The 27914-nt window shown below is 43.0% G+C and overlaps 1 protein-coding gene across 4 annotated transcripts in view; it reads right to left on the minus strand.

Moving 5' to 3' along the window:
• Positions 1-16644, minus strand: part of CLTCL1 (clathrin heavy chain like 1) — a 36663-nt gene extending 20019 nt beyond the window's left edge. Inside the window, exons 1-8 of one of the 4 annotated variants that reach the window (XM_074887105.1) lie at positions 16430-16644; positions 8327-8534; positions 3958-4226; positions 3522-3683; positions 2600-2713; positions 1141-1314; positions 666-863; positions 77-277 (exon numbers count right to left, since the gene is read on the minus strand). In XM_074887105.1, the coding sequence (XP_074743206.1) occupies positions 77-277; positions 666-863; positions 1141-1314; positions 2600-2713; positions 3522-3683; positions 3958-4226; positions 8327-8534; positions 16430-16471 (1368 nt within the window). In that variant the 5' untranslated portion in view covers positions 16472-16644. Of the gene's footprint in view, positions 1-76; positions 278-665; positions 864-1140; positions 1315-2599; positions 2714-3521; positions 3684-3957; positions 4227-7673; positions 8279-8326; positions 8535-16429 lie in introns of those variants that run through there. The other 3 variants (XM_074887103.1, XM_074887104.1, XM_074887106.1) reach the window with 3 other exon arrangements.
• Between the last annotated feature and the right edge of the window lie 11270 nt (positions 16645-27914).

Raw genomic sequence — 27914 nt, forward strand, 5'->3', positions numbered from 1 at the left:
ATTATCAACAAAAGTATTGTTCACACTTAGTCGTTATAAGGCAACAGAATTAAGCTAGCGCCATGATCAAGCCAACCTTGTCTTCCTTCAGCCACTTCTCCAGAAGCTGCTTGCGGCCCTGCTGTAGGACAGGGCGACAGAGCTCCAGAGACTCAAACTTGTTCAGCTGTCCCTGGTCAAGCAGTATTCCAAAGTACTGGAGCAGGGGAGAGGCCTGCCCAGGCTGAGCTGGTACACTCTGGAACTTCCTGATTGTATCGCTGGTACGTAGAATTCCCTGAAGAGGTACAAGATAGAGAGAAGCAATGTTTAATTAGGGAAGGCTGAATAGTATTAGTCAAAAACCAGGTGTTAAGCTATACACTGAAGCATCTACTCTTAAGCCATTGGGGGGAGATGTTCATCAAACCAATGACATTCTAGCAAGAAGTCAGTGGCCACACCAAGTCCAGCCTATGGTTGGAAAAACATAGCAGATGCTTCTTTATGGGATACAGGAGAATATATTAGTCAGAAATAGCCACCAAACTGCTGAGAACTAAGACTAGTACTGCAGCACTTTAGGTTTTTGGATGTCAAGTACTGAAATGCAAGTGAGCTAAGCAAGTCCACTAAGCTATGGCAAATCCTCACGACTTCTAAGCTTTACCTTTGGAATTCTTTACCTTTGGTGCAGATGCAGCTACTTTAGCAGCATCTGCATAGCTTCCTTGAGCAAACAGTGTGTTGAACTTTCTGGCAAATAATTCCTCTGCCCCAGCTAGATTACTACGTATGGCCATACGCAGTCCCAAGTCAGGATTCTGGAGAACATTCGTAGCATAGTTCACTATGTTGTCTTCCTCAACACATACAGAAAGCACCTGGAAAGGACAAAAGGCACATTAAGGAGTACTGTCCTCTCCACAACTACTATGAAATATAGCAACCAAATGGCCATGCAGACCATCAGTGAAGTAGCAGATTATTAAAAAAAATAAGTTCCTCCCCAAGCAGTTTTGTACTAGGAGAGGTTAAAAACTAAATAATCAAATAGCTGCTTGCTCCCTTCCACGACATTTGTTGCATCAAGTCACTCATTAGGTTTTTACATTCCATCTGAGTCTTAGACAACTCAAAAACAGATGCTGGATTTGTTACCTGTCCTTTTTTGTTCACACCAATAATGCCTGAGGTAGGTTCATGAGGAGCTGTGACAAAGATAGTATCAGCACTAATACGGTTCATGTAGATGCACACTCCAGACTCCAAGTCATACATGTGAATATATCCATACTTCGTGATCAGGTAGATAACACCATGCTTAATTCCAATCTGACAAAAGAGGAGTGTTTATTAGTCAAGACTAAGATTGTAACAGTTAAAACAGCTGCCTTTAGCCTAGTCACAAGACAGTACTGCAGCGACATGCCTTTGCACTGACACCAAGCACAAATATAGCTTCAGGCTTCTTCCTTAAACTCAAAGCAACGAACAGCTTTGCTGGCCATTTGGAGCCATAGCTCCACTGAATAGAGAGGTTGAAGGGAAATTAAAATTTATCTGCAAAGGACGTACTCCTCATCCTAATGAGCCAGGCTGAGGGAGAAAGTTTGGGCATAATTAGCATTCTAGTCTAGATATGTCAGTACAATCTTCTGTTCAGAAATATTAATGAGATAATCTCACTCTTCCAACCAGGCCTACTCAAAGCACCAGCAGAACCTAAAATCAAGCTCAGCTACTGAGTGCTCCAGTTTACCTGTCAAGTCACTTAAACTGGGGAGGCTTTTAAGCCAAAATGGTCTTCAGATAAAGAAGTATTTTCACTTTGGAACAAGCCTCAAGCTGAAGCACAGAGCCACATGAATTCTGCCATTCAGACAGCTTGTTTTGTTTAACTTAGTTTAAGGCATCTCTTGGTTCATTTATGAAGCTGATCTATTAGACCAGTCAGCAGTTGCATGCTCTGAGATAGTTCATTTTTATTACACAATTTCTAGTCCTGCTGACACGCTAAACAAAGTTTGGTCTGTCAAGGCAACCAGCTATGTTCTTTCCTAAAGAACTTCCCATTAATGTGCCAAATTGCCTTTTCTGTGCTGTTAGTACAGAAGGTATGCTGATAAAGGACTCCCTGCTCCATTTGTCTCTTTTAGTGACAGCTACTGTAGATGAAATGCCACTTTCATGTGCAGCTACATCAAGCACCATAACATTCTTATCAGGAACTCTGAACATTAGTAGGAAGTTCAATAGCCAAAGCAATGTTAGAGACATTCTACAGGAAGACACTATTGAGGGGTTTTTTGGGCCTGTTTTTGTTGTTACTGGGGGCAGAGGGGGGATTTTGCAGGGGTTTTGTTGGGGCTTTTTGTTTGTTTTCCTTTTTTTTAAATACAACCTTAAGTTGACATATTTGGACAAATACTGGAAAGCCTATGTATTTGTGTTTGAGTTACCATTTTAATGTCCAGGCTAGCTCCCACAAGTCTATTAGCAGCCCTCCTAGAACTAGGAGAAATGACAGCAAAGCACTAGTAGAAAGCATTCTTTACAACAGAGACAGCAGCTACTTGCCAGACTATAAAATTGATTTTTGGGGGGGTCAAACATTTACCTGCATTGCCACAGGAAAGTCTGTCTGTGCCTCAGGTGGGAAAAACACATCAACAGCTTTCTTAACAAATGGCTGATTTCCAGTAGCTGGCTGACCTACTTCAATTATGTGTAGCTAGGAAGAGAAGAGTACATGTCACAAGATTGCCTGCAAGTACAGCCACATGAAAGAAGTTCCTCTCTTCAGGTATGCTACTGAAGTCATCTGCCACACTTGGTTGATGAATTATCTGCCCAGTCCTGAACCAACAGACTCTGGGGAGCTGTGCTCCATATATTTATCAGAAGGACAAGTTTTCTGGAACTTGATAAAGTAAAAACTGGAAGAAGACCAAAAAAAGAAAAAGCCTCATGCTTTCTATGAAAGAAGACTATATTTCTATTCAAGACAACTTGTTCAAGATGTTTTGAGTGAAACTTGTCAATTAATCAACAATTTTGCAGGACAAGACTAGAAAGCTCAAGACATTTTAGTGTTACCTCAGCTCTTTACAGACTGCTCAGCAGTTGTAGCTTATTCAACTGCTACTGAATTCCACTATCAGTTTGATGGAAACAACCTACCTACAGTACTAAGGCTTATCTAGTCTCTTTCTGTAATGAATTCAAGCCATAAGAGGCTGCTTAATGACTTAACTTCATACACACAGAAAACCATGTGGGCATAAACTGATACTTTAACACCCTGAGCTCAGTTCTCATTGCATCTACATTTGTTCTTATGTCTAAGTTTCACCTGAACAACCAAAACTTTTTGCAGTTTCTATCCTATTGAGAGAAAGCATTTTGATGCTGACCAAATATGCTGCACACACGGTTCCCAAGCTGTTCTTCAGAGAGCATACACAAACTGTGTGATCACTGAAGTTCTATTAGTACAGAGTTCTGCTACAGCAGAACAGGAGAACAGTTGCAGACTTTACCTTGCCCCCTGCAGGACTCCTCACAGCAAAACAGAAGAGGGTAGAAGGTTTGGCATTTCCCTCTATCTTGAATTCTGCAAAAGCTGCTGCATGGCCCTCTATAGGTTGGGAGACTTTTCTATCAACTGAGTACAGCTGCATTGCACCAACCACACGATTTTGCTAGAAAAAAGAAGAAAGGTCAGCTTTCACAGATAAGATTTCAAGTGTTTACAGCAAGACCTTTGGGACAGTAAACTAAAAAGCAGCAAATGCCTCTCATCCCCTCCTCCAACACTTGATTCACATTAAAGGTCAGGTTACTCCTACACAAAAGATATTTTTTGAATTTTTGATCTACAGAAATCAAAGTTAAGAAATTAGAACAGCTATTAAGAGAAGTGGGGCCAGGGCTCTCCTAATTGTTTTCATAGCATGCTGTTTCCAGGTAACTTACCTGTGCTGAAATTCCTATCAGCAGCAGCCATTTTTGGTGTTCATCTGTTCTGTAGTTGATGATTTGGCAGCCCGCAAGACTAGCATGCCTGTCAAACATCTTTTGGGGTTGTGATTCTCCCTCCATGCTCCAGTGGTAGACTGCTGTCTCTGTCACCAAGGCAACTGTATTCACAGATATCCATTTCCAGAAGATCACTTCCTCTGCCATTGTGTGGGCTTTCATTTTACTTTTCATCTCAATGTTAAAGATCTGAAGTGTTTTCCCAGCTGGTATGACAAAACCCAAGAAACATCATAGATAGATTACCACAATGGCCATCCTGTAGTCCACCTGTTTACAAGTGCCCTGTTTAACCCACTATTCCAGCAATGTTACAGAGTTAGTGTCCTGTCACATCTGAGTCTCCTTTGATACTTGACTCTTATCCTCTCCCCACCCCCAACACCTCTACCATCCCTGACGCAAAAAAAGTGTACTCCTTATGGACACTTACTAGACATTCCAACAACTGACAGGCATAGACATTTTAATTAACTATAAGCTAAGCTACAGGGCTTGCGTAAACTCAGGTTTATGTAGCATCACTGGTATACCAAGTTATAGGTGTCTAGTAGATGCCATTCAGTATAACTCACAGAAAGAATGGCTCCAGTTTCTTGCAATTTAGTAGCTGCTGTAGATGATCTGGACTGAGTCCAACAGCATGAGACCTGTGACAACTCTTGGGATAGCAAAAGACCACAACTTTCATTCTATTTTTCTGCTGAACGAACTGCATACTTAACTAGGAGATGGGTAGGCTCTGTACAACAGCAGTACAAGTGTCTATTAAAGAGGACAGTCAAAAGTTCAGAAAGATTACAGAAAGGTTTGGAGCTTTAGTTCCAGTTAAGGTTACTGCTCCATGATTTAAGTAACTATATTGCAGGCTTAAGCTTGACTTCAGTATTCCTTTTAACTACCAGAAGCAGCTAGTAAGGGTAGACTTAAAACTAACATTAACTGAACCAACCTACAAAGAATAGGGGACTCTATTCCTTTCAGGAAGTCAAAGTGATGTTTTACTTCACTGCAGATGAGACAACTCAGCTCCAGGAATATTGTTTTCTGTTCACAAGACACCCACTCAGACTGCTAGAGTATTGGCTTGTAATGCCATTATTTCTATCCACATTTCAGAAGTGTTTTCCCTGCTAGTAACACTTCTGACTGTCAAACTGGTAGATGCTCCTCCTACTGGGAAGTTTTGATAGATGAAGGCTGCTGGCCACTGAGGAATTGTTTTCAAGAGATACTAACCCCAAGTTAATATGCAGCTCAGACTGCTCTATAACCTTTAGCATAATTTATACAGTAAATTGATCGTATTAATTTAATGCAGTGCCGAGAGACAACGCAAGACTTCAGAGCTCCCACATGCAGCATTTATGCTCCCTGGATTAACTGCGCAAAGAACTTTTAACCTGATCAACTAGTTCCTAGGACAGCTTACTAGCTTTCCTAGGACCAAAAGCAGCCTGTTTCCAACCACCTTGCTCTGCCCATACACCTACACCAGCTGTAAACTTGACAGGTGAAAACTACATATTTACTGTATTGGACAACAATTTGCCCGGCAGTGGACTGGTGCTATCAAGGGATTGATTCTGGAACTTCCACAGTTCAGCCTGCAGCCTCGCATGCAGAAGGCAGACAAGTAGTTCTGGAAGGGCTCTAGTCACTATCTAAACAGGAATACCAGTATGTGCATACAGAAACTGTTCTCTGTCAGTCTTCCTGGAAAGGAAGCAAGATGTCCTTCCTAGTTTTAAGAACACAGAAGAAACCAATAAGCTGCTGAAATGAGCAAAAAGGTCATGCTTGTCTATTTTCTAGACTAAATTTGACTGCTCTGTTACAGTTGGAAATGGCTTTAGACGCTCCACCAGGCAGCTAGCTTTAGATGCTGGGGGCCACAGGAACCATAGCAATACCATTCCTTAAGTGTGGCAACAAATTCAAACTTCAGAACTCTAAACTGCAATTAAACTACAATAAAATACCTTATTTGGATTAAGAGAGAGCAGAACCTACCATAAAGTCATAGTGAGGGCAAGTATGAGTTTGAGTCTTAGGTCCAATTGAACGCTTTCTTAGGCCAAGATCCAAGACAAAAAGCCAGACTCTTACATAGGTTTTTCTGATGAAGCTACTAGACTGATCAGTCTACTCAAACTAATCTCTGCAGGTACAGTCAAGTAAGCAGGTTCAGTTCTTGAACACTGATACAAGAATTTACATTTCAGTTCACTGGACCATGAAGTTTCTCCATTCCACAAAGAATGGAAGCACCCCTGAGTGCTGCATTCTTCACTTACACCGACTGGGGAGTACTCTCAGTACAGAGCAAAGCAAGAGAATCATGAACACAAGGGCAAAGCATAAATCTTGGTACAACAGGAGAATGCCACATGCAATCCAGAAATGAAATTGTGCATAATGTATTTCAGTTTAAATCAAGAACCATTTCATTTCTTTTTCTGAGGGTGAGTTTCTACGCTTATTGCTCAATAATCTTCAGATTATGAGCAACTCCCAATCATGGCACACTGAGTCACAATATGCAACAGTTTTGACTACTGAAGCCTCACTCAGCAGGGAAAGTCTGGAGTGACAAACTGACTTAAACCACGTCTTCAGTGCAGTTCACTAGTTCTGCTGGTTATCATGGGTAACAACATATTGGTTAGGTAGCTCTATTCATCCTCTTTTCTACCCAACTCTTTGGTCATTAGATTATTGATAGAAGAAGAGATCATTAAGCTTGCAATACCTGACAACGCAACTTTGTACGTCAATGTGACATCATTCATTCAACCCTTTCTGGTCAGAGGACAAGCTTATTCACTCTGCATGGACAGAGCAATACTCCTTTTTAAGCAAGTCTTAACACTGGCAAGAATAAAGCTATATTCTTCAAAACTGATGATAATCCATTTAGTTGGCAGGTTAGTTTTAAAACCAGATGATGTAGTTTGCTCTTAAGAGCTAGACGAAGCTCTGCTAGTGTAGAGAAGACACTTTCCTTGCCAATATGGTTTGTTTAAAGGGGTCCAAGATTAAGGACAGCGAACTCTTAACAGATCTGAAATTATTTTTCATTGTTACCTTTACCCACACCCCAGGTAAGGCAGTCCTTTGCAAGCTGTATAAACACCTTAGCTGAATCACAGATTCAGCTTAAGTCAAACACACACATTAGTTTTCCCCTAATGTCAGTTAAGACCGAGATCAAAGACAAGAAGTTAAAGGTTTTGTGCCAGTTCTGAGGACAGTTATTTCTTGGACCCCTAAGTAATTTCACCATGATTTTTCACAATAAAACACACACTTAGGCAGAAATGAATAGCACACAGGACATGCTAGCAGAGGTCTCTCATAAAAATATTGCAACTTGGTTTTGTCTATCAACTGTACTTCCATCATATATACAAACAGAAAAACATTAAGAGCACACTCTTCTCCCTCACTTGGTACAGTCAATAGTCAAAGTAGCCAAATGGTTAGCAACAAGCCAATGGAGAACATTTTCACTGTAATACCAGTTGAGGATTAGGATCTTCCACCTGGCTATGAAGTGAACCATCAAATGGCTACTTAAAGTTCAGTACTTTTTATGAGATTAGACCATTCTGTACTACCGAACACAAAATGTCACAACAAAGTTCACTCACCATCTGTTTAGATAAGATGCAGGAAGAAAAGTACATAGTCAGTAACAGTTATTGAGATTAAATACCAGAAGTTGGTCATTTAAGAGCCAGAGATGTATTAAAAATTATTTCTGAGCTCAGAGTACTACTTAAAGGCAGTATCAATACCACAGGTAGTGGTAAGCAAAGGTCTTTATCTGCAAGATCTCATGATTGCCAAACTTAACATGCTTGTACATTCAAACGTTTACAGTTACTGGCCATCCTCATGACATTTTGCTGGTATCTAGGAAGCTCTTCAGAGCTACAAGAAAGGGCCAGGACAGAGTCGAGAGTACAAATGGCTTTACACCCCTATTCACCTTTACAAGTGTCCATTATGTTTACAACACCTGTTTAAAGGTAAAGTATACCATATGTTGACCTGGTCCTCAGTGAGAACAGGAGGTTGCCGTGCCAAGCCCAAGCATCTCACACCTACTTGGAGGCAAATCATTCAAAGATTACTGAAAAATCCACTGCCAAAAATACAGCATGCAAGTTCAGGCAAGAATTCTTATCCTCATATACATTCTTCTCCAAAAGTTTAAATAAACCTTAAGCTTAAGAACATACAGAAGCAGTAATATAGCTAAACAGTAGGTTTCATACTGCAATAATAAATGGTTACTCACCTTTTAGCGCGATTACTTTAGAGGCTGGATTCATGATGGCACTTTCGGCAGAAATTGGACGCCTGATGGGTGTTGTTGGATCGCTCATGTCAATTATCACTACTTGTGCCTGCTCTCCCACTTTCTCCCTGATGCAGATGAACTTGTCAGATTCCATTGTTAGGGTACTGAATCCAATGTTTGCTGGGTTAATGCCCAAATTTTGGAGCTAGAAAGACGGAAGAGAGTTGCTTTATTATCCTTCCATTGTTGAAGGTCTGACTAAAGCCTTGATATATACAGTCTCCTCCAGAGAAAGGCAAGACTGGCACATTTCTCTGACAAGAGTGTATATTATAGAACTACAATTTATCTTCTGATTTTCTTTGTTACATAGGCAAAGAACTACACACTTCTCAGCCTTCAAGTCCTAAAGACATTCCAAAGCTGTGTTACTGATGCAAGCTAAAAGGAGTCTTAACTTAAGCGTTTATTGCTTAACTTGGTTCTAGTAATGTGATAGGCCATATACTATGAGTAGCATCGCTATTCCAGATCTAGCAGGCTGGTAAATTTGATATTAAAAACTTACTAAGTGGCAGAACTACAACACACAGCATCCGTGGGTCTTTGGGAAAGAACCAATTACCCTTATGCAAACCACTCCTAGCAACATTATGGAATGAAGTCTACATAGCAGGTCTCAAAAGGTCTATTTTTACAAGCTGACTTGTTCATCTTGCTTCTTAGAATCTAATTCTTACCAGCGAAAGGTAAGAAAGATGTGTTAAAATAATCAGCCATTCCATCTCTCCTTGCCCAGGATATCATGCCATTTGGCTCAAGGAGGGCAGGGATTTCCATGCAAGCCCCCTCCAGCCTTACATCCAGCTCTCAAAACATAACTTGTGCTCAATCATATGACAGTAGCTACAAAGCGGTCACTCTTAATGTAACTTAAAGTAATTTTGTGCCACTGAATAGACTGCCCTAGAAGATGGCTATTTCTCATTTTCATCCTTTTGTATTAACTTTGTTTCCATTCATTTCCAGTTTCAGGTTACCACAAGCAGGTGGCAGTGACTGAGTACCACTGTTTCAACTGGTCTGCAGTACATCAGATTTACCACCGCAGCACACCCTGGCTTGGTATGTATGCAAGCAGAGTAGCAGTAACAGTGACAAGCCTGAGCACCTGCTTTATGCCCCAGAGCGATGCTTTTCAAGCAGAGGAACTGTATCAGCCTCACTGAAGCTTCTTAAGGGATTAACCTATACTGCTTTTCAGTGCACAGTGAGTGAAAAATGACTGCCCTCAAGGATACAGGATAGAAACTACCACCAGCATCACTGAGTCATGAGACTCCTTTGATATGTACCACCAGGACTTTCGTACAATAGACTAAACCGCTTGGGCAGCAAGTCCCATGATGGTGTCACAAACACTGTTTCAGTGTGTTTTGATCTGGCTGATCATGGCTTGTTACAGCTTCTGTAAAGCTACTCACTAAATCATAAATTGGGTATGTAACAGATACCTAGAACGGTGGTGTGTCAGGACTGTGCCCAAGAATGCCTCAGGAATTGTTTGTTTTCTGTTAGCTTACTAATGAAGAGCTATTCAGCCCACTAACTGCTAATCTCGACACACTCAAGTTTCAGTAATGCAACACAAGCCAAATGTACACACGTGTAAAAAGACATTTATTCCCTCCCAAAAATACCTCTCAGCAAAATTGAGACCCATTGAGCTGACACCTCACTTTATAGGTAAATACACACTAGTAAACTTCAGTAGGTGCCATTCATTCCAAAAGAAAATCCAAATTTAAGCACATCAGAAGCTGCTTGCAACTAGAGTTTTGAGAACAAGTCCACTGGGCATGCAGCTATTACAGGTCTCTGTGTCAGTAAGGAAATAACTTTCCATGCCAAGACAACTCATGTATCTTTCATATGTAATGCAGAAAGTTTTAGTACCTGATAAACATAACAGTTGTAACTCCATCAACTTCTGCAATCTTGAACAACAGAGGAATAAATGATGGGCTCTTAATTCCCTGTTCTTGGTCACATGCTCTAGACCGGACAATATCCTTATTGTGACAAATCACATGTTCATGTAGTAGACACTTGAGCACTTTAATGTTGAGCAAGATCTGAGTCCATCTACCAACATAGTCCATTCTAAAGACTGATAGTTAAGTGTCACAAGGGTAGTCAAGAGATTTAACTGCAGCATAGCCAAGTTCCTAACTTGATTTAATTAATCCAAACTCAGATGTATTTCCAGAGTACTGAAGTAGAAACACAGCCTCTTCAAGGTCTCTTCTCTATTACTGTGCTTCAGCTTTACCTGCTCTCAAGAAACAGCCCCTGCCCACTCATTCTGCATGGTGAGAATCTTGAGGCATTAGCCTACTTGAAGTTCAGCTTTAAACCCAAGGTTATTCACTCCAAAACCTGCTTCACGTTGAAGAATAACACTTTGGGTATCTTCACTAAGGTAAGTAAGATTTTGCATCAAGTTCTGGTATTAAGATTTAACTTTATAAAATCTAGCAAAGCTTTCAGAAAATGTAATGATCAATTATGCATGAGTATCACTGCCACCCTTGTTATTAGGGAAGTCAGTCACATCTTCTAAAGGCAAGATGTCAGTACTTCCACGTGAATACTGCAAGCCTCAGTGAACGATGACAACGCTTCGCATTTTAGCAGTCTGACAACACTGAAGACTGTTCCTGCCATCAGAGGAGTAATAAGTATCATCACCAGATCATATCTGCTCCTATAACATGGAAGCAGTGCAACAGGTATATTCCCTATGACTATACATAAGAACATGAGCAAAATCCCTATACCACCAAATAAAGGGACATCAGCCAGCATTGCTTCTATCCAGGATGGGACAAACCTGACAAGACAATCTGGACTATGCTGTTCTAAAACACCTTCCCCGCTTCCTCAAGCATGGAACTAAGAAAATTTTATTACAGGAGATCGCAAGCATTTAGCTATATATCTTCAAAGGCCTCAGGTGAAGGTGCTACAGGTCATTACTGAAATTTGTATATATTAACTACAGATTTTGCAGTTTATTTTCATAAATATGAGACCATCAGGCCTCTCAATTGCTACTAAATTTTCATTCTTTATTATGATTCTTAGGCAAGCAATGATCTCAAACTAAGGTTGTCTTCTTCTAAAAAGAAGGATTCAATGTTACAAAGTCATTCCAGAGACATTTGCTATGAGGATAGCCTCCTCCCATGATTTTACCCCACACTTTACTTTTGGGTAATCCGATTAAATCATCCCAAGCACCCCCATGTAGGTTACTGTGAGCCTCACTGGAGAGGAAGGATAACATTCTGTTCTACAAGTAACAGCCTAATGCCTGTCCTAGCCTTCCGTGCCCTAATGCCCATTATCTACACGTACAGCATAGAACTATCTTCACTATCAGGCTGAATGAACCAGATAACACAGATTTTTGTTTCATAGATATCTAGTATTACTGCAGTCTGGATTAGATACCAAATTTACGCTTAAGCATCTTATAGATACTGAGAACTTACTAACATGGTAAAGATTAACCTGAGATGTATTATTTGATTCTCAACCTGAATGAAGATACACAAGTATGATATATACACTTCAGATGAAACACAACTATTAATCTGAGATTTAGTCTTTCTCCATCCTACTTTACGAGCATGGTATCATTTCCTAAGAAATGGAGTTGAGATGTTTTTACACAAGAGTTCTACTAAATATTGGGCTTTCTAATGCATTTCCCTTTCTGTGGCATGCAGTGATCCAGACTGAGCCAGCACAGATCAACTCAGACACTGATACTACCTGTCTTCAAACTAAGTCCATTTCTCTAATGGAAAATACTTAAGCCTGACTTACTCCCTGTTTAATACTGACACTCCAATACTTGGGACCTACTATCAGTTAAATGATGGACTCAGAAGAACTCTGAATTTAAGATCCCTCCAGGGTTCAGCAAATATTCCATTTCAGCTTTATGCCACCCAGCTCTAGTAGAAATGCTTTTTAGAGGTGATCAACTATTGTTAAGCCCATTAGAAAAGAGTAAAGCTTGGACAGAAGCTATAGGTATCCAATTAAAAACTGCCCGCTAAAAGTTCTGTAAGCACATATCATTTTAAGCATAATACAAATCAAAAATGCAGTAGCACAGTTTCTCAGAACTCTTTTACTTATGTGACTACATAATCATGCTCAATAAGGATCTGCATATAGTTGTCGGACATCCCCTCTCAGTTGCTCACCCTCATCTCACACTATAGTTCCCATCTTGACAGGCAAGGGACATCAAGGACAGGCAAAACCACTGGCTCAGAGGCTTTAGCCACAGTTGTAATTAGAATTTCATCTTAAGTGACAGTTACTCCCTACAAAAAAAATCTGTTCCTGTATGTCTGTGATGAGGATTAGATCATCTATTGAATGAGTCTCCCTACCACATGTAGGGTACTTCTCAACCCAGTGAGCAAATATGCTCTCTGCAACACTAAATAGCTGAATCAAGTCATGATATTTAGCCCTACCTTTTGAATACAAGTCCAAAAAGTCATTTACAGCTTGCAAATATTCTGAGTGCTTTTAAGTCCACAAGTCTAGCCAAAGCAAACTCATGAAAGCCATTACACTTCAGCTCAGTCATGCCTATTGCACAACAGATAGTAATTCTTGAAAAGACATCTCAGACTATCCAAACAGAAAGCGCTTTTTGTCCAGAAAATGACAGAAGTAAATCTACATCCTCTGTTTAAAACCAGGATACCTTAGCTTCTCTAGCAATGTGAGACTTTATAGGCAACAGTTTTCTCTGCAGGCAAGCAGAGATTTTTCCTAGTGAAAACTGAAAAAAATCTCAAAAGAGGACAAAGACAAGCTTTTAAGAGCAAACTAATGACTAAGTAAAGGAAAAGTTTAATTTTACATCAAGAACACTTTGTACACTGAACTCCAGTAGTATTGCTTCCAGTCTATGTACCAGTATATTTAGACTTTTACAGCATTTCCACTGTAAACTACAATCCCCTTGGAAGAGTTCAGTGTGGTAAATAATTTATAACTCACTGCTTCAGCAAAAGCACTAGGGTTAAGAACCTGATTAAATCACAGTAGCTTAAGTAGTGTGTACTAGTACTTCACTACAGCAGGACTGGCATAGTTTGTACTGCTGCAGCTGGTCAGCCACTAGACAGATAAAAACTAAGGCCTTATCTTATTCTCCTCCCCTGCTATGGGACTTAACTACAATATCCTCCATGGGAAGAATGAGCAAGAGACAAGTTGTTTATGAATCCACAAAGACTCATAGCTACAGAGTTCACACCTAAAAACAACTGTTCAATTGCATTAAATGGAGTTAAACAGTAAGACTCGTGTTCATTCTCAGCTTGACTACTACCACATAAGACCTGGATCTCTTCCTTTTACTGCTGCTATTCTCCATCTTTCAGCTCTCACAGGACTTCAATGTGCAAGCCGTAACAGTTTCAAATTTAACGTGCACTGTGACTGGCAGTCACTCCTCCTGCACAGGCTTGGAGCTACAGTTCAGTCTGAAGGATGATCAACATAAAGCAAAATGAGCTTCACAAAGAATGTAAACAGTCTGCTGATCCCTAGTACTCCTCCAATTTTACGTGGACCAAGATCGCTGTTTCACTTCACACTATCATTTATCCACTTCCAGCTAGAGAGAGTGGGAGAGAAGAGTTCAGTATTTAGCACTGCAACTTATGTTTAGTCTTTCGGGAGAGCACTTTTCGCATGCTTCAGTTCTTTTAGTAAAGTACATACAGCTATCTCGGGAAGAGTCTGAATTTAAGTGAAGTTACACTAATTTTAAATATGACAATTGAACTGTAGTCAAGCCAATTTCTTGGAAGTGATGTAGGAGGGGAAAAAAAAGGGATTAAGCTGATAAAGCTAAATATGGGTGATAGTGAAGCTTTATGAAGAGGAGTGAAGGCCTAGTCTTTTCATGAATTCCCTACCAGTTAACGATAAGCACCATGTAACATTTCTTCATTACTCTAGACATTTACAACATACAATACTAACTTAGAGATGATAGATCTGTACTGCAGACATCCAGCCAGAACAAACACTACCAGTTCCCACATTCTTTCCGATTTCCCTCCCCATTTATCTGTGTAGAGACAACTGCAGAAGCAGCACTAAGGAGGCTGACTGCATTCCTACTCCCAGCTACGACTAATCTCAATTTCTCTTTAGTACAGTACTGCTTTGGAGCTACTGCACTCAGACTGGGGGGAGAAGCAAGGAAGAGTGAATCCTGAAGAGTGCGGTCCTATGTGTTAGCGGCAGGGGTCCCAAGGCTTCCCCTGCTCCTCTATGAAGCCTCCATGCTGGGGAAAAGTCCCTCAAGCACAGGTTTAGTCCTTTCTATATGACCAAATTATTAAGAGCAAAAGCAGCTGGTAGCAAAAAATAGAGTATGACTTCAGTACAAATCCCTTGAGAAGCTGCTAGCCCCCCACCCAAAACAGAAGTACCACAATGCTAATATTGGCAGTGTTGCAAGACACACAACACTAGTCATCACAGACACAGTCATTTAATATGCAAATCAGCACATCACACCTATGACCTATTAAGTGTGATGCTCTCTCATCATTATTGTATAGACCGAGCACAATCAGCAGGATTGGTTATGTCTGCTGGTTTTAAATTGCAAGAACTGCATGCTTCTTTCTAAGGAGAGCCTGACATCAAAACCACTTTGATCACAAGTTTCTTAGCTGTACTGTAGCTCTTTGGAATTCATTTGAGGTTACTACAATCACTGCTCTACTGGACACTGGGGGGGAGGGGGGGGGAGGGGGTGGGGTGTGACAGTATAACTCTTCACTGTGTTAAACTCTCTTAACCCATGACCACGTTGAGGAGACAGGTGTGCCTGCTCGCCTGGGCACAGACATAAGATATTTCTGGAGTTCACTAGCCCTATTGCTGTCTTGTAGGCTAGGACTCCTTCCGGAGTGACCAAGACAGTTCTTCCAGTCAAGCAGAAAAACACTTCCCGAAAGGGGCTGGAAGTGGCACAAAGTCCACACTGATGGATGATACCCAGTTCACATTTTGAAATGGATGCCTGATTTGACAGAAAGGGGCGGTACAGAGACAGAAGGATGACTTGCCAAGTCCACTTCCTGTTCTCTCATTCATTTAGCAAATTCCTTTAATTCCTGCCTCAAACTGCATGTTCAGGGACTGCCGTTCTCTCACTCCATTTACAACCCTCCCTCACCACCAGTTCACAAGGAAACAGATAAACCGGTTTGTCTGTGCTGCATCCATTAGTCATGGATCTTTTCCAACGCCGGCAGTATGGTTTTCACAGGCTCTTAAGAACAGAACTATGTCATTTTTGGGAAGGATTTTTTTAATCTTGTTATGTTTGGAAGGAGGGACAGAGGCTGTGCAGCTTCCAAGTCCAAATGGTTTCTTGCACCTCATCTCACCAATTTCCTCCCGGTTCGCGGCTGCACAGCAAGATGTTCCCAGGAACCTCCGCGATCCGGAGGCTGATGGTCGTTTAGGTAAAAGAGAAAAACCGCGATCCCTCTCCAAGATTAAGGCGCCCACCTCAGCTGAGGCGGGGGAGCCCCCGCGGTCCCGGGGCGAGCAGCCCGGCCCCGGCCCGGCGCCTCCCCCTCCCCGGAGCGGGAGGTCCCTCAGGCGGCGAGTGACTCTGCACAAATCGCGGCGGCTCCGCACGCCGCGGAGAGGCAGCCCGGGGGATGGACGGACGGAGGCGGCAGCCCGGGAGCCCGCACCGGGGCCGGGCTCGGCCCCGCGCGCCTTCCCGCGGCGCCCAGCGGGACGGCGGCCCCGCACCGGAGGGGAGGGAAAGAGGGCGGGAGGGAGTGGGACCCCCCGCCACAGCGGCCGCGGGGAGGGCTCCCGCGGCCCGACCGCCGCCCCCCCCGTCCCCTCAGCGCGCCCCCAGCCCCGGCTAGGCCGCGGCCCACCCCCCCTTCTCCGAGGGACGGGGTGAGGCAGAGGAGGGGGAGCCCCGTCCCTGCGCCTCCACCGCCCCCCTCCGCTCACCTGGAAATGCTCCTGGAAGCGAATGGGCAGTATCTGGGCCATGGCTGGGGGCGAGCTCCCCGGGGCAGGGGCGCGGGACAGGGGCCGGCGGTGGCAGCAGGGCAGGCGCCGCTGCACCCCACACGGCGGCGGGGAGGAGGGGAGGGGGAGGCGGCGCAGGCGCAGTGCCCTCGCTGGGATGGCGCCCCGCGGGCTCGCCTCCCTTCTCTGTCTCAGCTCGGGGCCGCTCACTCCGGCGGCGGGATCACTCCGCACCTCGCCAGCCTGCCAGGGTCTCCTCAAATAGTCCCTCCCCCGCGGCGCTTCTTCCCCCCACACACACCCCCCCCGCCGCCCCATCGCCCCCGCCCCCCTCTCGCCCGCCCTCACCCCCCGCCGCCTTCCTCTCCCCCACGCCCCCAGCTCCCGCTGAGCGGCAGGCCTGGGGAGGGGGCTCCGAGGGGAAGGGGAGGGGGGGCTCCCCCCGCCCCGGCTGCGGCCAGCGGCGAGGGGCGGGAGGGTTTGCCAGAGCCCCGGTATCCCTCCGCTGCTGCCACACGCACTCACGTGACCCGGCCCCCTCCCCGGCTCCCCGCGGCGGGTGGGCGCTGCCGCCCCCCGGGCCCTGCCCCGCCGCCCGCCCCACACGGGCCCCCCCGCGCCCCTCCCCAGCCCCGCGGGGCCGCGCCCGCCCTTCCCCACAGCAGGGGCGGTGATGCGCCCCTCAGGGCAGCGGGGCTCCCGCCGTGGGGGAGGCGGAAGGCCGGGGGCTCCCAGGCGCTGCCCCGCCGCCCGGCTGCGGCCCTTGGTGGGCGCTGAAGGCCGGGAGCGGGCCCGTCCCTCGAGGCTGCGGCCCGCGGCCTGCCCCGGCACCTGCCGTCGTGCCTGGTCGTGCCTCCTCCTCGGGGTGGACACCGGCTCGCCCTGGCCACGGGAGCGGAGGGACCCGCGGCCTTTGACAGCCATGGCCCCCGGCTCGGGGCGCAGGGCCAGGGCAGACGTGGCTTCTCCGCAGCCCCCGGCAGCCCCGGGGGGCTCAGCGGGCGCTGGGGTCTGGCTCGGTCAGGCGGCACGGCTGCCCGCTGCCCTCGGCCCCCCAGAGAGCGTAGCGCCACATGGGCTTTGCTGCCTGCTGCCATGCCCAAAGGTAGGTGAGGAGGTTTACGACCAGTTACCGGGTATGTTTGAAAAGCCATCCTGCTGTTCTGCCCTCTTGAATTTCTAAAGGGACATAGGGTTCCTTCCCCGGAGAGTTGACATCATAAGTTGGAAACTTACTGAATAACCATGAAGTGAAGGCTCTAACATGCAAGAGATATATCAACACCTTTTTTTTTTTTTTTACCATCACTCCTAGTCAGCTCATTAGCATCAGATGAGGGAGGCGAAGGTAACATTACTGCTATTATGTTTCTCCTAAATTACAGGAATCCTTAGAGATGGAAACTGCTGCAGTGTTGCTAGCTCCAGCAGTTTTATCTGGAGCATCGTGGTGTTCACATTTTCCCAGAGAGCCCAGCTCTGGGAAACATAAGATTACAGGAGAATCTCTGATTTAATTTTTTACAAATGAGTTTCTCATGCTGTGGGTTGCAAAGAAAAGCTGAACAAGGGACCCCTGAAGACTCAAAACCAGAAGGCAGATTAAAACAATTCCAAATATATTACAATTTAAAACCTCATTATTTTTACTTAACCTCATTCATTTTTAACATATGGAGCTGGGAATTACCAAAACTGGGTTAGGTTTGCACAGGAATTGTAGGCATGGGTCTGCTGAGACACCTTGGTTCCTACAGGCGCACACAGTCGCAGGCTGCAGCCGTGGGGACCCCTTTGCCATGTATGCAAGATCTGAAGGTCTGCAGCTGGGCTGAGGAAACCCTGAACAGCCCATTGCACCGGCGGTGGAAGGTGCTGGGACTGAGGTGCCACTAAAGCCCCATCCCTCGGGAAATCTGGGATCTGTAGCTCTCCCCAGAGGACTCATGACTGGGGTTAGGCACCAAGTCCTGTTCTCTCAAAAGCATGCAAAAATGAAGCTGAGGTGGAGACAACTTTTGTTTACATGGTTTCAAAGAGGGTTTGAGTAGCATCTACTTCATAGGTTTGTTAGTAGCAGTTCATTTACGGTGGGTTAGCTATATCAACTTCTAAATGAGGGCAAGTCAACAGTGCTGCAAGACAAGACCATCAGTGGGACATGATCTGTCACCAGCCCATTTGGTATAATGAACTTGTCCTGTGTTTGCCTCTGTCAAGCCTTCCCTCACAATCACTTTATGGATACTAATTACTTGTATCCAGAGCTCAAATTCCTAGGTTTTGCTTTCTAATTTATAGCTGACTTGCTCTGTTTAAAAAAAACAAGCCACAGACTTTCATCACAGATGAAGTGGGAGCTCTTAAGTAACGTACATAGTTACAGAATCTATATTTTTATATTGTTTATATTTTAAAGAAAATTGTGACAAAGGAAAGAAACAACAGGTTTGCCTCAGGCATATTTTTATTAGCAAACATTACAGATCACAGAAATCACTGTGTACTGTGTGCAGTCATTCTTAGTAGCCTGGCACTAAACTGCTGACGTGAACTAGAGAGAGCAGTGGCTAAGGAAATCAAGAGTCTTTTAAAGTATAATTAAAATCAAAGGTCTGTTATATTTCTTCAATACAGTTTTAATAATATAGTGCTTCATGCCCACTCCCAGCTGGTCAAATCCTAATTACAACATCCCATAATTTCCGTAGTAAAAAAAGCATCTCACTTTATGTAAAAGTGCTTTGCCACACTTTCATCTGCTGATGTCTTTCTGATTTGTACCTTCTTTACGCTGTTCTGTGTTTAAGTATCTGTTCTAACGCCTGGCTTTGCTGATCACAAGGGCTAGATTCTTTGCAAGCGTGATCAGCTCTGAAGAGCTGATAGCATTTGAAGTATTGACACAAATCAGAAAAATGGGAAAAGTGTTTTCCCATCTTTTCTCCACTTTGCAACTAGCTGAGCTTCCATAGCTAAAGAAACTGACCTCTGTACAGTCACCTGTGTGCATGGATGTTTTACCGGAGTCTCTTAACCTTGTTTTCTATATTTAGTTTGAGATCTCTCAATGAAAAGGCACTACTGGCCTTATTTAAGGTATTTCTCCTACAGTCTATAGTCTGTTAAAAGGAAAGGGCCTCAAGTCTCTAATTGTTCACTGTGCTAGTACCCCTCTGATTACCTAACTGCTACTCTCTCCCTCCTTTATAAAAGGCAGAGCCATGGCACTTAGCAGATGAGAACGGTGTAATCCCTAGCAATCCTTTAACAAAGCAAAGGGAAAAGCTCCTAGTAAATGTTTCTCTTTTTTCAGAGGTTGCTCTCCTCCAGATGTTCGGTTTTCTGGCTCCTCCTATGGATGGCAGCCTGATGCTTTCTTTCAGTCTTTGAGAACAGCCCCAAGAAGACCTGCATTTTTGCCTTGGAGAGGGTGTTATTTATATGGAAAAATGTTGTATGTATTGTGCTTGTTCCTAGTCTTCTTCCCACAGAATCAGCTGAGGAAGCTTCACTGGAAAAGCAATGTGCATTTCTCTTAAGTGTTCCTCTCAGAGTCTTGCTCCACAACACCAGTTCAAATCACAGTTTAACTACAAAAGTGTTCAATTTGCAAATGTTTGGCCACTTTACTGTTTTGATTAAAAAAGTAAAATGGCACTAGCACATACTCAAGCCTGTATGAGAGAGCATCTACTTGCTGACAACAGGAGAGCTGCCAGAGGGTGAATAAGTAAAGCTTCAAGTGACCCGGAGTGCGTGGGTTGGACTTGCACGTCCTTGCGGCTGACCACTACAAACTGCTGGAGAGCTGATGTGCGTGGCACAGCACTGAACGCAGAATGTTTGATCCCCATCTGTTCCCAGCTGTACGCTGACTGGTGCCATCTGAGTGTCAATGTTTTGCCTAACAGATAAATGCAAACCTTAGGAATGCTGTATCAGCAGTTGCAGCACGAAGATGTTGTGGTGCAGCAAAGACAGAGCATCACAACAACTCCAAAAGTTCTGATTTGGTCTCTCACACAGAAAATTGACATTTCGTACATCTTAAGGCCCTCACTGACTGCACTGTTTGCTTCAGGATCCAGTTTGAAATTGTACTCCTTGTTTTTCAAACCACACCCTCACTCGTTGGACTTCTTTCCAGTTTGTCTCCTGGAGACCGTGGAGCCCTCCCCTTTCCTCCTGGCTGTCTCTTCTCTCTCCTTCCAACAGGCTCCCCACTGCTGAATCAAGAACTGGCTCCTCTCGTCGTCTCCCATCCAGAACTGACTCCTTGTACATGTCCTGCAGTAATTCTCCATTTTAGTTCAAAATTCCATTCAAATAATGTTATTTTCCCCTGTAATTCAATTCTCCTTTTCCCATCTGTTGTTCTTACTGAATGCATAACTCTGGGTCATACAAAGCACTCTGAGGCTCTGGATGAGTTTCTTCTGTGGTTTTTGTTAAGTCATTGCGCAAGCTCCTGGAAGCAGACTGGTAAAAATTGTAATGTTTTTGAAGAAATTACTTAAAATGTAAAGATTCTGTTGCAGAATCGTATAATATGTAACTGTTTAGTGTTTAGATTCCCTCTAGTTCATTCTCTGGCAGGAGAATATCTTCGTACACGCTTTGCATTTAAAGGAAATCCCCTGCTATGGTGGATTTAACTCCTGACATGTTCTTGATAAAGGTCACTTTATGAATTTTGTTGGTATGTGAAGCCCCATCCTGTATTCCCCATGCATGGAAAGCTCTGCTGGAGATGATAAATTCTGATGGCATTTAATGTCAAAATGAGCAGAAGTGTCTAGAGGCAGTAGCAGTGCAGGCTGGAGGTCTTTAGATTCCCCACAGAGCTAATGCCATGATGATACATAATTTACTTGTAACTTGCAAACAATATGCCTGTCTTTCCTCCCAGAAGCATTTCCATTTAAAGAAGCCATTTCTGTCTGTCTTTGTGCAGTGCGCTGACATTCACGCTCTCTGTGCATTCATACAGTCGTTTGGTCCTTCTCTGGATGCTTGTGTTCTCCAGGGTTTGCAACACAGCTGCTGAATTACTTGCACAGTAGTATATTAGCTGAAATTGCAACTCCTCCAGCCCAGCCTTGTAAAAACAGAGGTCTACTGGTCAGTGACGCAAAGCTGAATAAAGGGCATGGGAGTCAACGTCTGTCTTCAAAATCATGACAGATGGGTCAGGGCTGCTTGCTACGTCAACCTTTTTAGAAGCTGAATTCCTCCAGAGTGTTTTCTCTGGCAGCTCATCCATCAAGCGGATAGAGGGTGAACATATTCTTTGAAAATATAACTAATGGAAAGAAATGAGGTAGCTAATATAAATCGAGTGTGCATCTAATGCTAATTTCACTAGTTCTGGAGTGACAGAAAACAAGCTACACTTATAAATAGACCAAGTAAAATCTAAGCCTAAATGGTCTGAGTGGTTAAATATTATTTAGGAGCATAACTAGTAGGTGTACATAAATAGGATATGAGAATAAATGTCTGGAAAGGACCTGAAGGGGTCTTCTGGTTATTACCTCCATCCTACAGCAAGACTGAATGAGCCAATGTTTTCTAATTGCAGATTAATAGGGTGATTTGAGAAATGCTGAATATATTGACTGTTAGAGCCTTTTAGCTATTTCCTTTGAAATATACCCTTGACAGGGAAACCTCAGTGTTCATTTTCTTAACATTATTATATTATCCAGGAAATAGAATAAAGCCAAGAAAAGCAGAACCCCATTACATTTTAGAGTATAGTGGTGAACCATGCAGATGGTAAACAGACTTTTAATTCTCTATATGGCCTTTACAATATATTTCCCCTTCTCTTAATCCTGGAAGGAAGCACTCTCTAAATTCATAAGCTACAAATTTCCCCCATCCCCAGAAGGAAACAAGTCTTTCATGACCATGCTTTCCCTATGTTTGCCTGTTTCCTTTTCCCCACTGTAGTAAGTTTTGAGACTGTTGGCCAAATTCAGCCATATGTGATGAAGAGGAATAAGCTCAAAGATACTAGATTTCTGCAAGTTTCATGAAAATAGGCAGCCAGAGAGTGGAGAGGGACTTTTATTTAGAAGGAACAGCTGAAGTGGGAGTTCAGCCCTTACTGGCAAATCTATGAAGCAGTCAACCCAAATCATGGAAAAAAAATCTTTGACCACAGTCTGCACCTTCTTGAATTAGTTTTATTGTTCATGAAATATTTTTGTTCCCTTTCTTTATGCGCAAATTCCTGCTTTTGTATGAATCTGTACCTTTGTCTGCATTAACTTTAAAGACAGGTTCAGAAATCCCCTCCTAAAAACACCATTATTTCCTGAACTATGTTCTCCCCTTCAAAAATAGGTTTTTATTAGACCCTGCAATGTTATTTTATGTAACACAAAGGCCCTGGGTTTTTTTTTCTATCAGCTTGTAGGATTTCAGGAAGCTGAAGATAAAAGTCACCCTAATTTTCTTTCTCACTCTTGGCTTTCACTGTCTTGAATTGTTTGTGGAACAGGTTTTAATGGAAGTTCTCTGCATTTCATTGTTCTTAATGACAACCTGAATATTACAGACTGGCTTTTCTGGAACTTCAGTCTTAACTAGAATTTTCAAGACACAAATACAACAGAAAGATGTTTCCCAGAGAGGTTCAACAACCATACATGTTTGCTACCTTTTAGATTTTTGAGAAAATAACAGGCAAGATGGCCAAGCTAGAATAAAATGTAGGTAAGCACAGACTTACATGCTCAAAGTCCTCATAATAAAATGTCTAAATTACCTTTTAAAAAATTCCTACCAGTGCTTGTAGAAGCAATATATAAGCACTTTTGCTACCCTGTCACTAGAATGAATTTAGATGACACAAGATTGAGACAGCTGTGCCCCTTAATGCCAGTGCTTTCGGTGTAACTGATACTACTTGTATGAGGGATGTTAAATAAAGGGAGAAAACTTCTTGTGCAGAGGCAGCCTTAACAAGCACCAGAGGGAATTTACACTCCTATCTTTTTAGACTCTAGTTAATCTTTTTAGAAAGATCTTCCTGAATTTAAAGAGTATTTGGTACTTTCTGCTTTTCTAAAGGCCTGAGAGGTGCCCTATGACATAAAAAAAGTGACATCAATTTTTGGCAAACTGTGCTGTTCCAGATGTGTAGCATATCTTTAGCAAACGCAAAAATTAAAGGGGAAACATACAAGGTGCTAGTTAAACCACTTATTTAGCATTTTGTGGTCACATTTCTTTGCAGACTTTTGATCCTCATCATGGAAAAATATGATCTAATAAAGTACTGATTTCAAAAAGAATGTGTGGAGGTCCAGTTACGCAGTAGCTTTTAGTTGCCTCCCTCTTTCTGCACCATGCAATATTGCATTCAGGAAGCAAAAGAATGATTTCTAGTCCCAGTGTCAGAGTTTTCTCTCTTCCATCCTAGCTCTCCACAAGTCATTTACTCCAACTCTACCAGAGACTAGTGTGAACATGTTTAAAAGTCTGGATCGAGTAAGGCTCTGTAGCCAGAGCACATCAGAATTGAGTCGGTTTTGTGTGTTTCTATCCATTTCCATTTCATAACTGTTAAGAATAATAAGCAGCCCTTCTTTTGTGTCTTTGGTTGTGCTGGAAGAGGAGAACTAAAGAATTGAAAGAAACAAGTTTAGTGTTAAGAAATAACCACTTTCATGGGCCCTCCCAAAGGTCCTTAAATATCTGCATGTTTCTCTTCTAGCTCAGGAGGTGACTGAGGCAGCACATGATGCCTGATGCAAGAACTATGTTCAGTTAATGCATATTGCCAAGTTTGTGTATGCAAACAGGAGCTTGATTTGCTATGTCTGGGCTGTGACTGATCATACTCATTCACAAAGCGAGCAAACAAATGGTTTTATAAGTGTCTGGTAGAATACAGGAAACGGTGTTGAGCTTTTTGATCAATTATTCCAAAACAAGGATGATCAAATATAGGCCATAGGATTAAAACACAGCCTGAATCTGTCCTCATTTGTAATACAAAGTTAAATATTTTGGAATGATCTATCCCTTCCCAGTCCACCCACTCTTGTTAAAAAATGTTGCAGTTAGATTTGCTGGTGAACCAAAATTCTAGTAAGCTATCGGCATGGTCTCTGTGGTTAGTCAGGGCTTCCTGATTTGTTTCACTGGTTTGTTACCTCCTCAGCTGTTGGGTTACGAAGCAACAAGGCAGCATTTATTATACTGCTTCTCTCAGATATCACTTCCTCTCTATTCATCTCCATTCATAGTTACATACGACATGCAATATTATTTTCAGCTATATTTGGCTTGCATGTAATCCAACTTTCCAGCTCCTCTCTGTATTATGTAAATACAACAGCAGGGAGAAGCAGCCTTTTGTCCCCTTGTGCCAGGAGGATATGCCGAACATCAACATGGACATGTTCCTGAAGACCAAACTGTTTTCTGGAAGTCTGCACACAGATTTCATAATCCATCTGTTTTCTGTAGAATGCAGTTATTTAAAGCAACAAAGTTCACTTCAGAGACATTGTACAGTAGCTGCTGTTTATGTTGATATTTCTGATGAGACTCAATATTGTCTATTTTCCATTATATCTCAACACTGCCTTTAATTGCCTCTTTCCACCAGATTTACATATTATCCCTCCCGGCTGTTCACACACAAGACTTCCTTTACTTGGCAATCTTCCAGTCACTCTATACTACAGACAGAGGTACTAAAACAGCAGAGCAGTTGATGAGAGTCAAAATAAAACTACATTATGTTATAATACATAGCCTACAGATGACTGAACAATTAAACCACAGAGCATCTGAGACTGTCATCAGAAGTTGTCTTCCTTTTCTTAAGACTTCATTTTAAGTATTTTCAGGCACGTATGTAACAAGGTTGTAGAGGCTTAACAAATATTTCTTCAAATGTTAACTAATTCCATTACTTATCACTACTCCAAGGAAGGGTAAGTCAGAATTAATGATTCTCTCAAATACCAAATGAAAATTGTTCTTACAGGAATTGGCTTCATAACCCTAACACCTGAGACACCTGGGGAAGCAGAGACATTCCCTGGAGATCCACACAGATCATTAACACAGCCAGACTGACTCAGCAATACATCTACATGTGCCTAACTGCAAAATTATAAGGAAGCTTAATGGTTTTAATGTGACACTCCACATAAATATATGCCTATTTCTTGGGTAGGTACATTCTTGAATTCAGGCTCTAGCTTCTTGCTTTCTAATGCACCCAAACCCCACTGCTCTGTCATTGCCACTAGCTGCTGGTGTCCAGTGATACATGGAAACCAGCAACATGCTGCTGTACCCCACAGTGAAGAGCTGCTTTGGCTGTGCTGTTCCTCTTACCTCACTCAGGCACAGGTGAAGCCCCCAGGCATCTGGCAAGCTGCCACTGTAAACCCAGCATAGTGCATGTTAGCTTGAGTGGGGAATAAGGCCTCAATATTGCATTTCAAACACTGATTAGTAAAGCGGGCAATTGAAAAAAAGTGTTTATTTAGCTTACGGAAATTGCAGAAAGGAAAACAGCTCCAGAAATTCAAAGCTAGAAATGCTAGAGCAGTGTGGTACATCAGATTCCTAAGAATGAGCTTCCTTCCCACCACCTGCAGCTGCAAGGAGGACAGTCTGACCGCAGTGTCTTTCTCAGACACTGTGCTGGACAAGCAGTTGAAATGCAGCTCAACAACAACAAAAAAACATTCAAAAGGGTCAAGAGCAAGGATTCAGGCAGAAAAATAAACACCTGGAGATGGAAAAATCCTTCTCCATTTTTCCTCCCACATGTTTTGGAATCATTGTGCCAGGAAATTATTAAATCACACAAATTTCAATAATGAATGCATTGCTTGGATGGCACATGAAATTGCTGAGGAGTATGGTTAAGGAAAATAAAAACTTTCCAAAGTCAGTAGTGATGAAAGATCAGACAGAGGAGCTAGACTACAACTTATATGGACTTCTGAAAACAGTGCTGGTATGGGATGATACTCCCCTGCTTGATACAAGTGAGCATTAAGAGGAAGCGTGTGCATAAAAAGCAGAGGAATCTGTTTAATATTTCATGCTGTAATTCAGCACAAAGGTTCCCCATGGTATTTTTGCTCAACTGAGAAGACTCTGCCACCTAGTTAGGAGAGGGAGAAAGCGGACCAGCTAAATCACTTCTGCATCTAGAAGGCCATTTTTATGTCTTTTGAGAACAAAAGTAGCTTTTGAGCTACTTTTGCTGTGACACAAATGCCAGTTTGTAGCATACTGGATTTGTTCCATGGCTTAATAAGGTTGGTGCATTGGTAACAGGACCCTGACAAGGGTTTTCTCACCTGCACTTTGCTTAACGTTGCAGCTTAGTTTTAGTGCATTAGATCTTGCTAAACATGTACTAATAAAAATTAACCCATCACTGAATTATTGCAACTATGTCATTTAAGAACGAACATCCTTCTCTCCGTATCACAATAGAGTATGTTCTAACAAATATTTTCTATCTGGCTCAGTCACCACTGAACACAAGCACGTGAAGGCGAGGTGGGAGGTGGCCCCTGTTTGCAACACAGCAAAACAGGCGGCTGCGTTGTCACTGACTGTGCTTGTGTTGCCGTTCTGAAGCACATGGGGTGAGGTGGGGAGAATCCCAAAGGCGGGCACTGAGGATTAGCACTCGCAAATGCTGCTAGCTCCTATCTATACTATATGACTGCATGCAGTTTGGGGAATAAAAATAAATGCCAGAAATGTCAACAGCCTGTAACACAACAACATATGATTAAGCAGATAAAATGACTCACAGGTCTCCTCTGCAGTGTGGTTAGCAGCCTAAATATTTTCAGGACAGAAGGCTGCAGAGCTTTGAATCTTGAATTGTCTCAGTCTCCATCAAATTCCTGCCTTTTAAGGGTTCTTGGCTTTCCACAAAAGTCAAATTACAAGTCCTCAGACATTCAGTCCTGGTCATCCTGCATGCATTATTCCAGGAGGAAAAATACAAGCTGATGCTGTCCCTCCCTCACAAAGCTTTCTCCATGGGCAGGTGGATGCAATCAAGTTTTAAGCTTTGCTTTCTTACATGACAATTTTGTAACCTTTCTATTTATATTGTACTGCTGGATTTCTTGGCTGCCTCTCTGCCTAGACTTCACTCAGAGAGGAAAGGAACATCCTGTCATCATCATCCAAGAGGACCAGTGGACAGAGATGTAAACAGATTGGCCAATCCAGACGCAAGGCAATGGTGAAAATAGGGCAGTAAAGTTAAAAACTATCAAGACATGATGTTATGAGCGTCCTTATGCAGTAACTTAGTACTGACATTACTGTGGGTCTTACTGGAAGCCAAGAGCAGACTGCATCTCCACCCTTTTCAGTTGCTTCACACAAGGGAATTCCTGCAGGAATTTTTCTTCAAAGGCACCCAAACATGCTAGCCAGTTAACACCCT

This window comes from Strix uralensis, chromosome 17 (genome assembly GCF_047716275.1).
Source record: "Strix uralensis isolate ZFMK-TIS-50842 chromosome 17, bStrUra1, whole genome shotgun sequence".
Lineage (NCBI taxonomy): Eukaryota > Metazoa > Chordata > Aves > Strigiformes > Strigidae > Strix > Strix uralensis.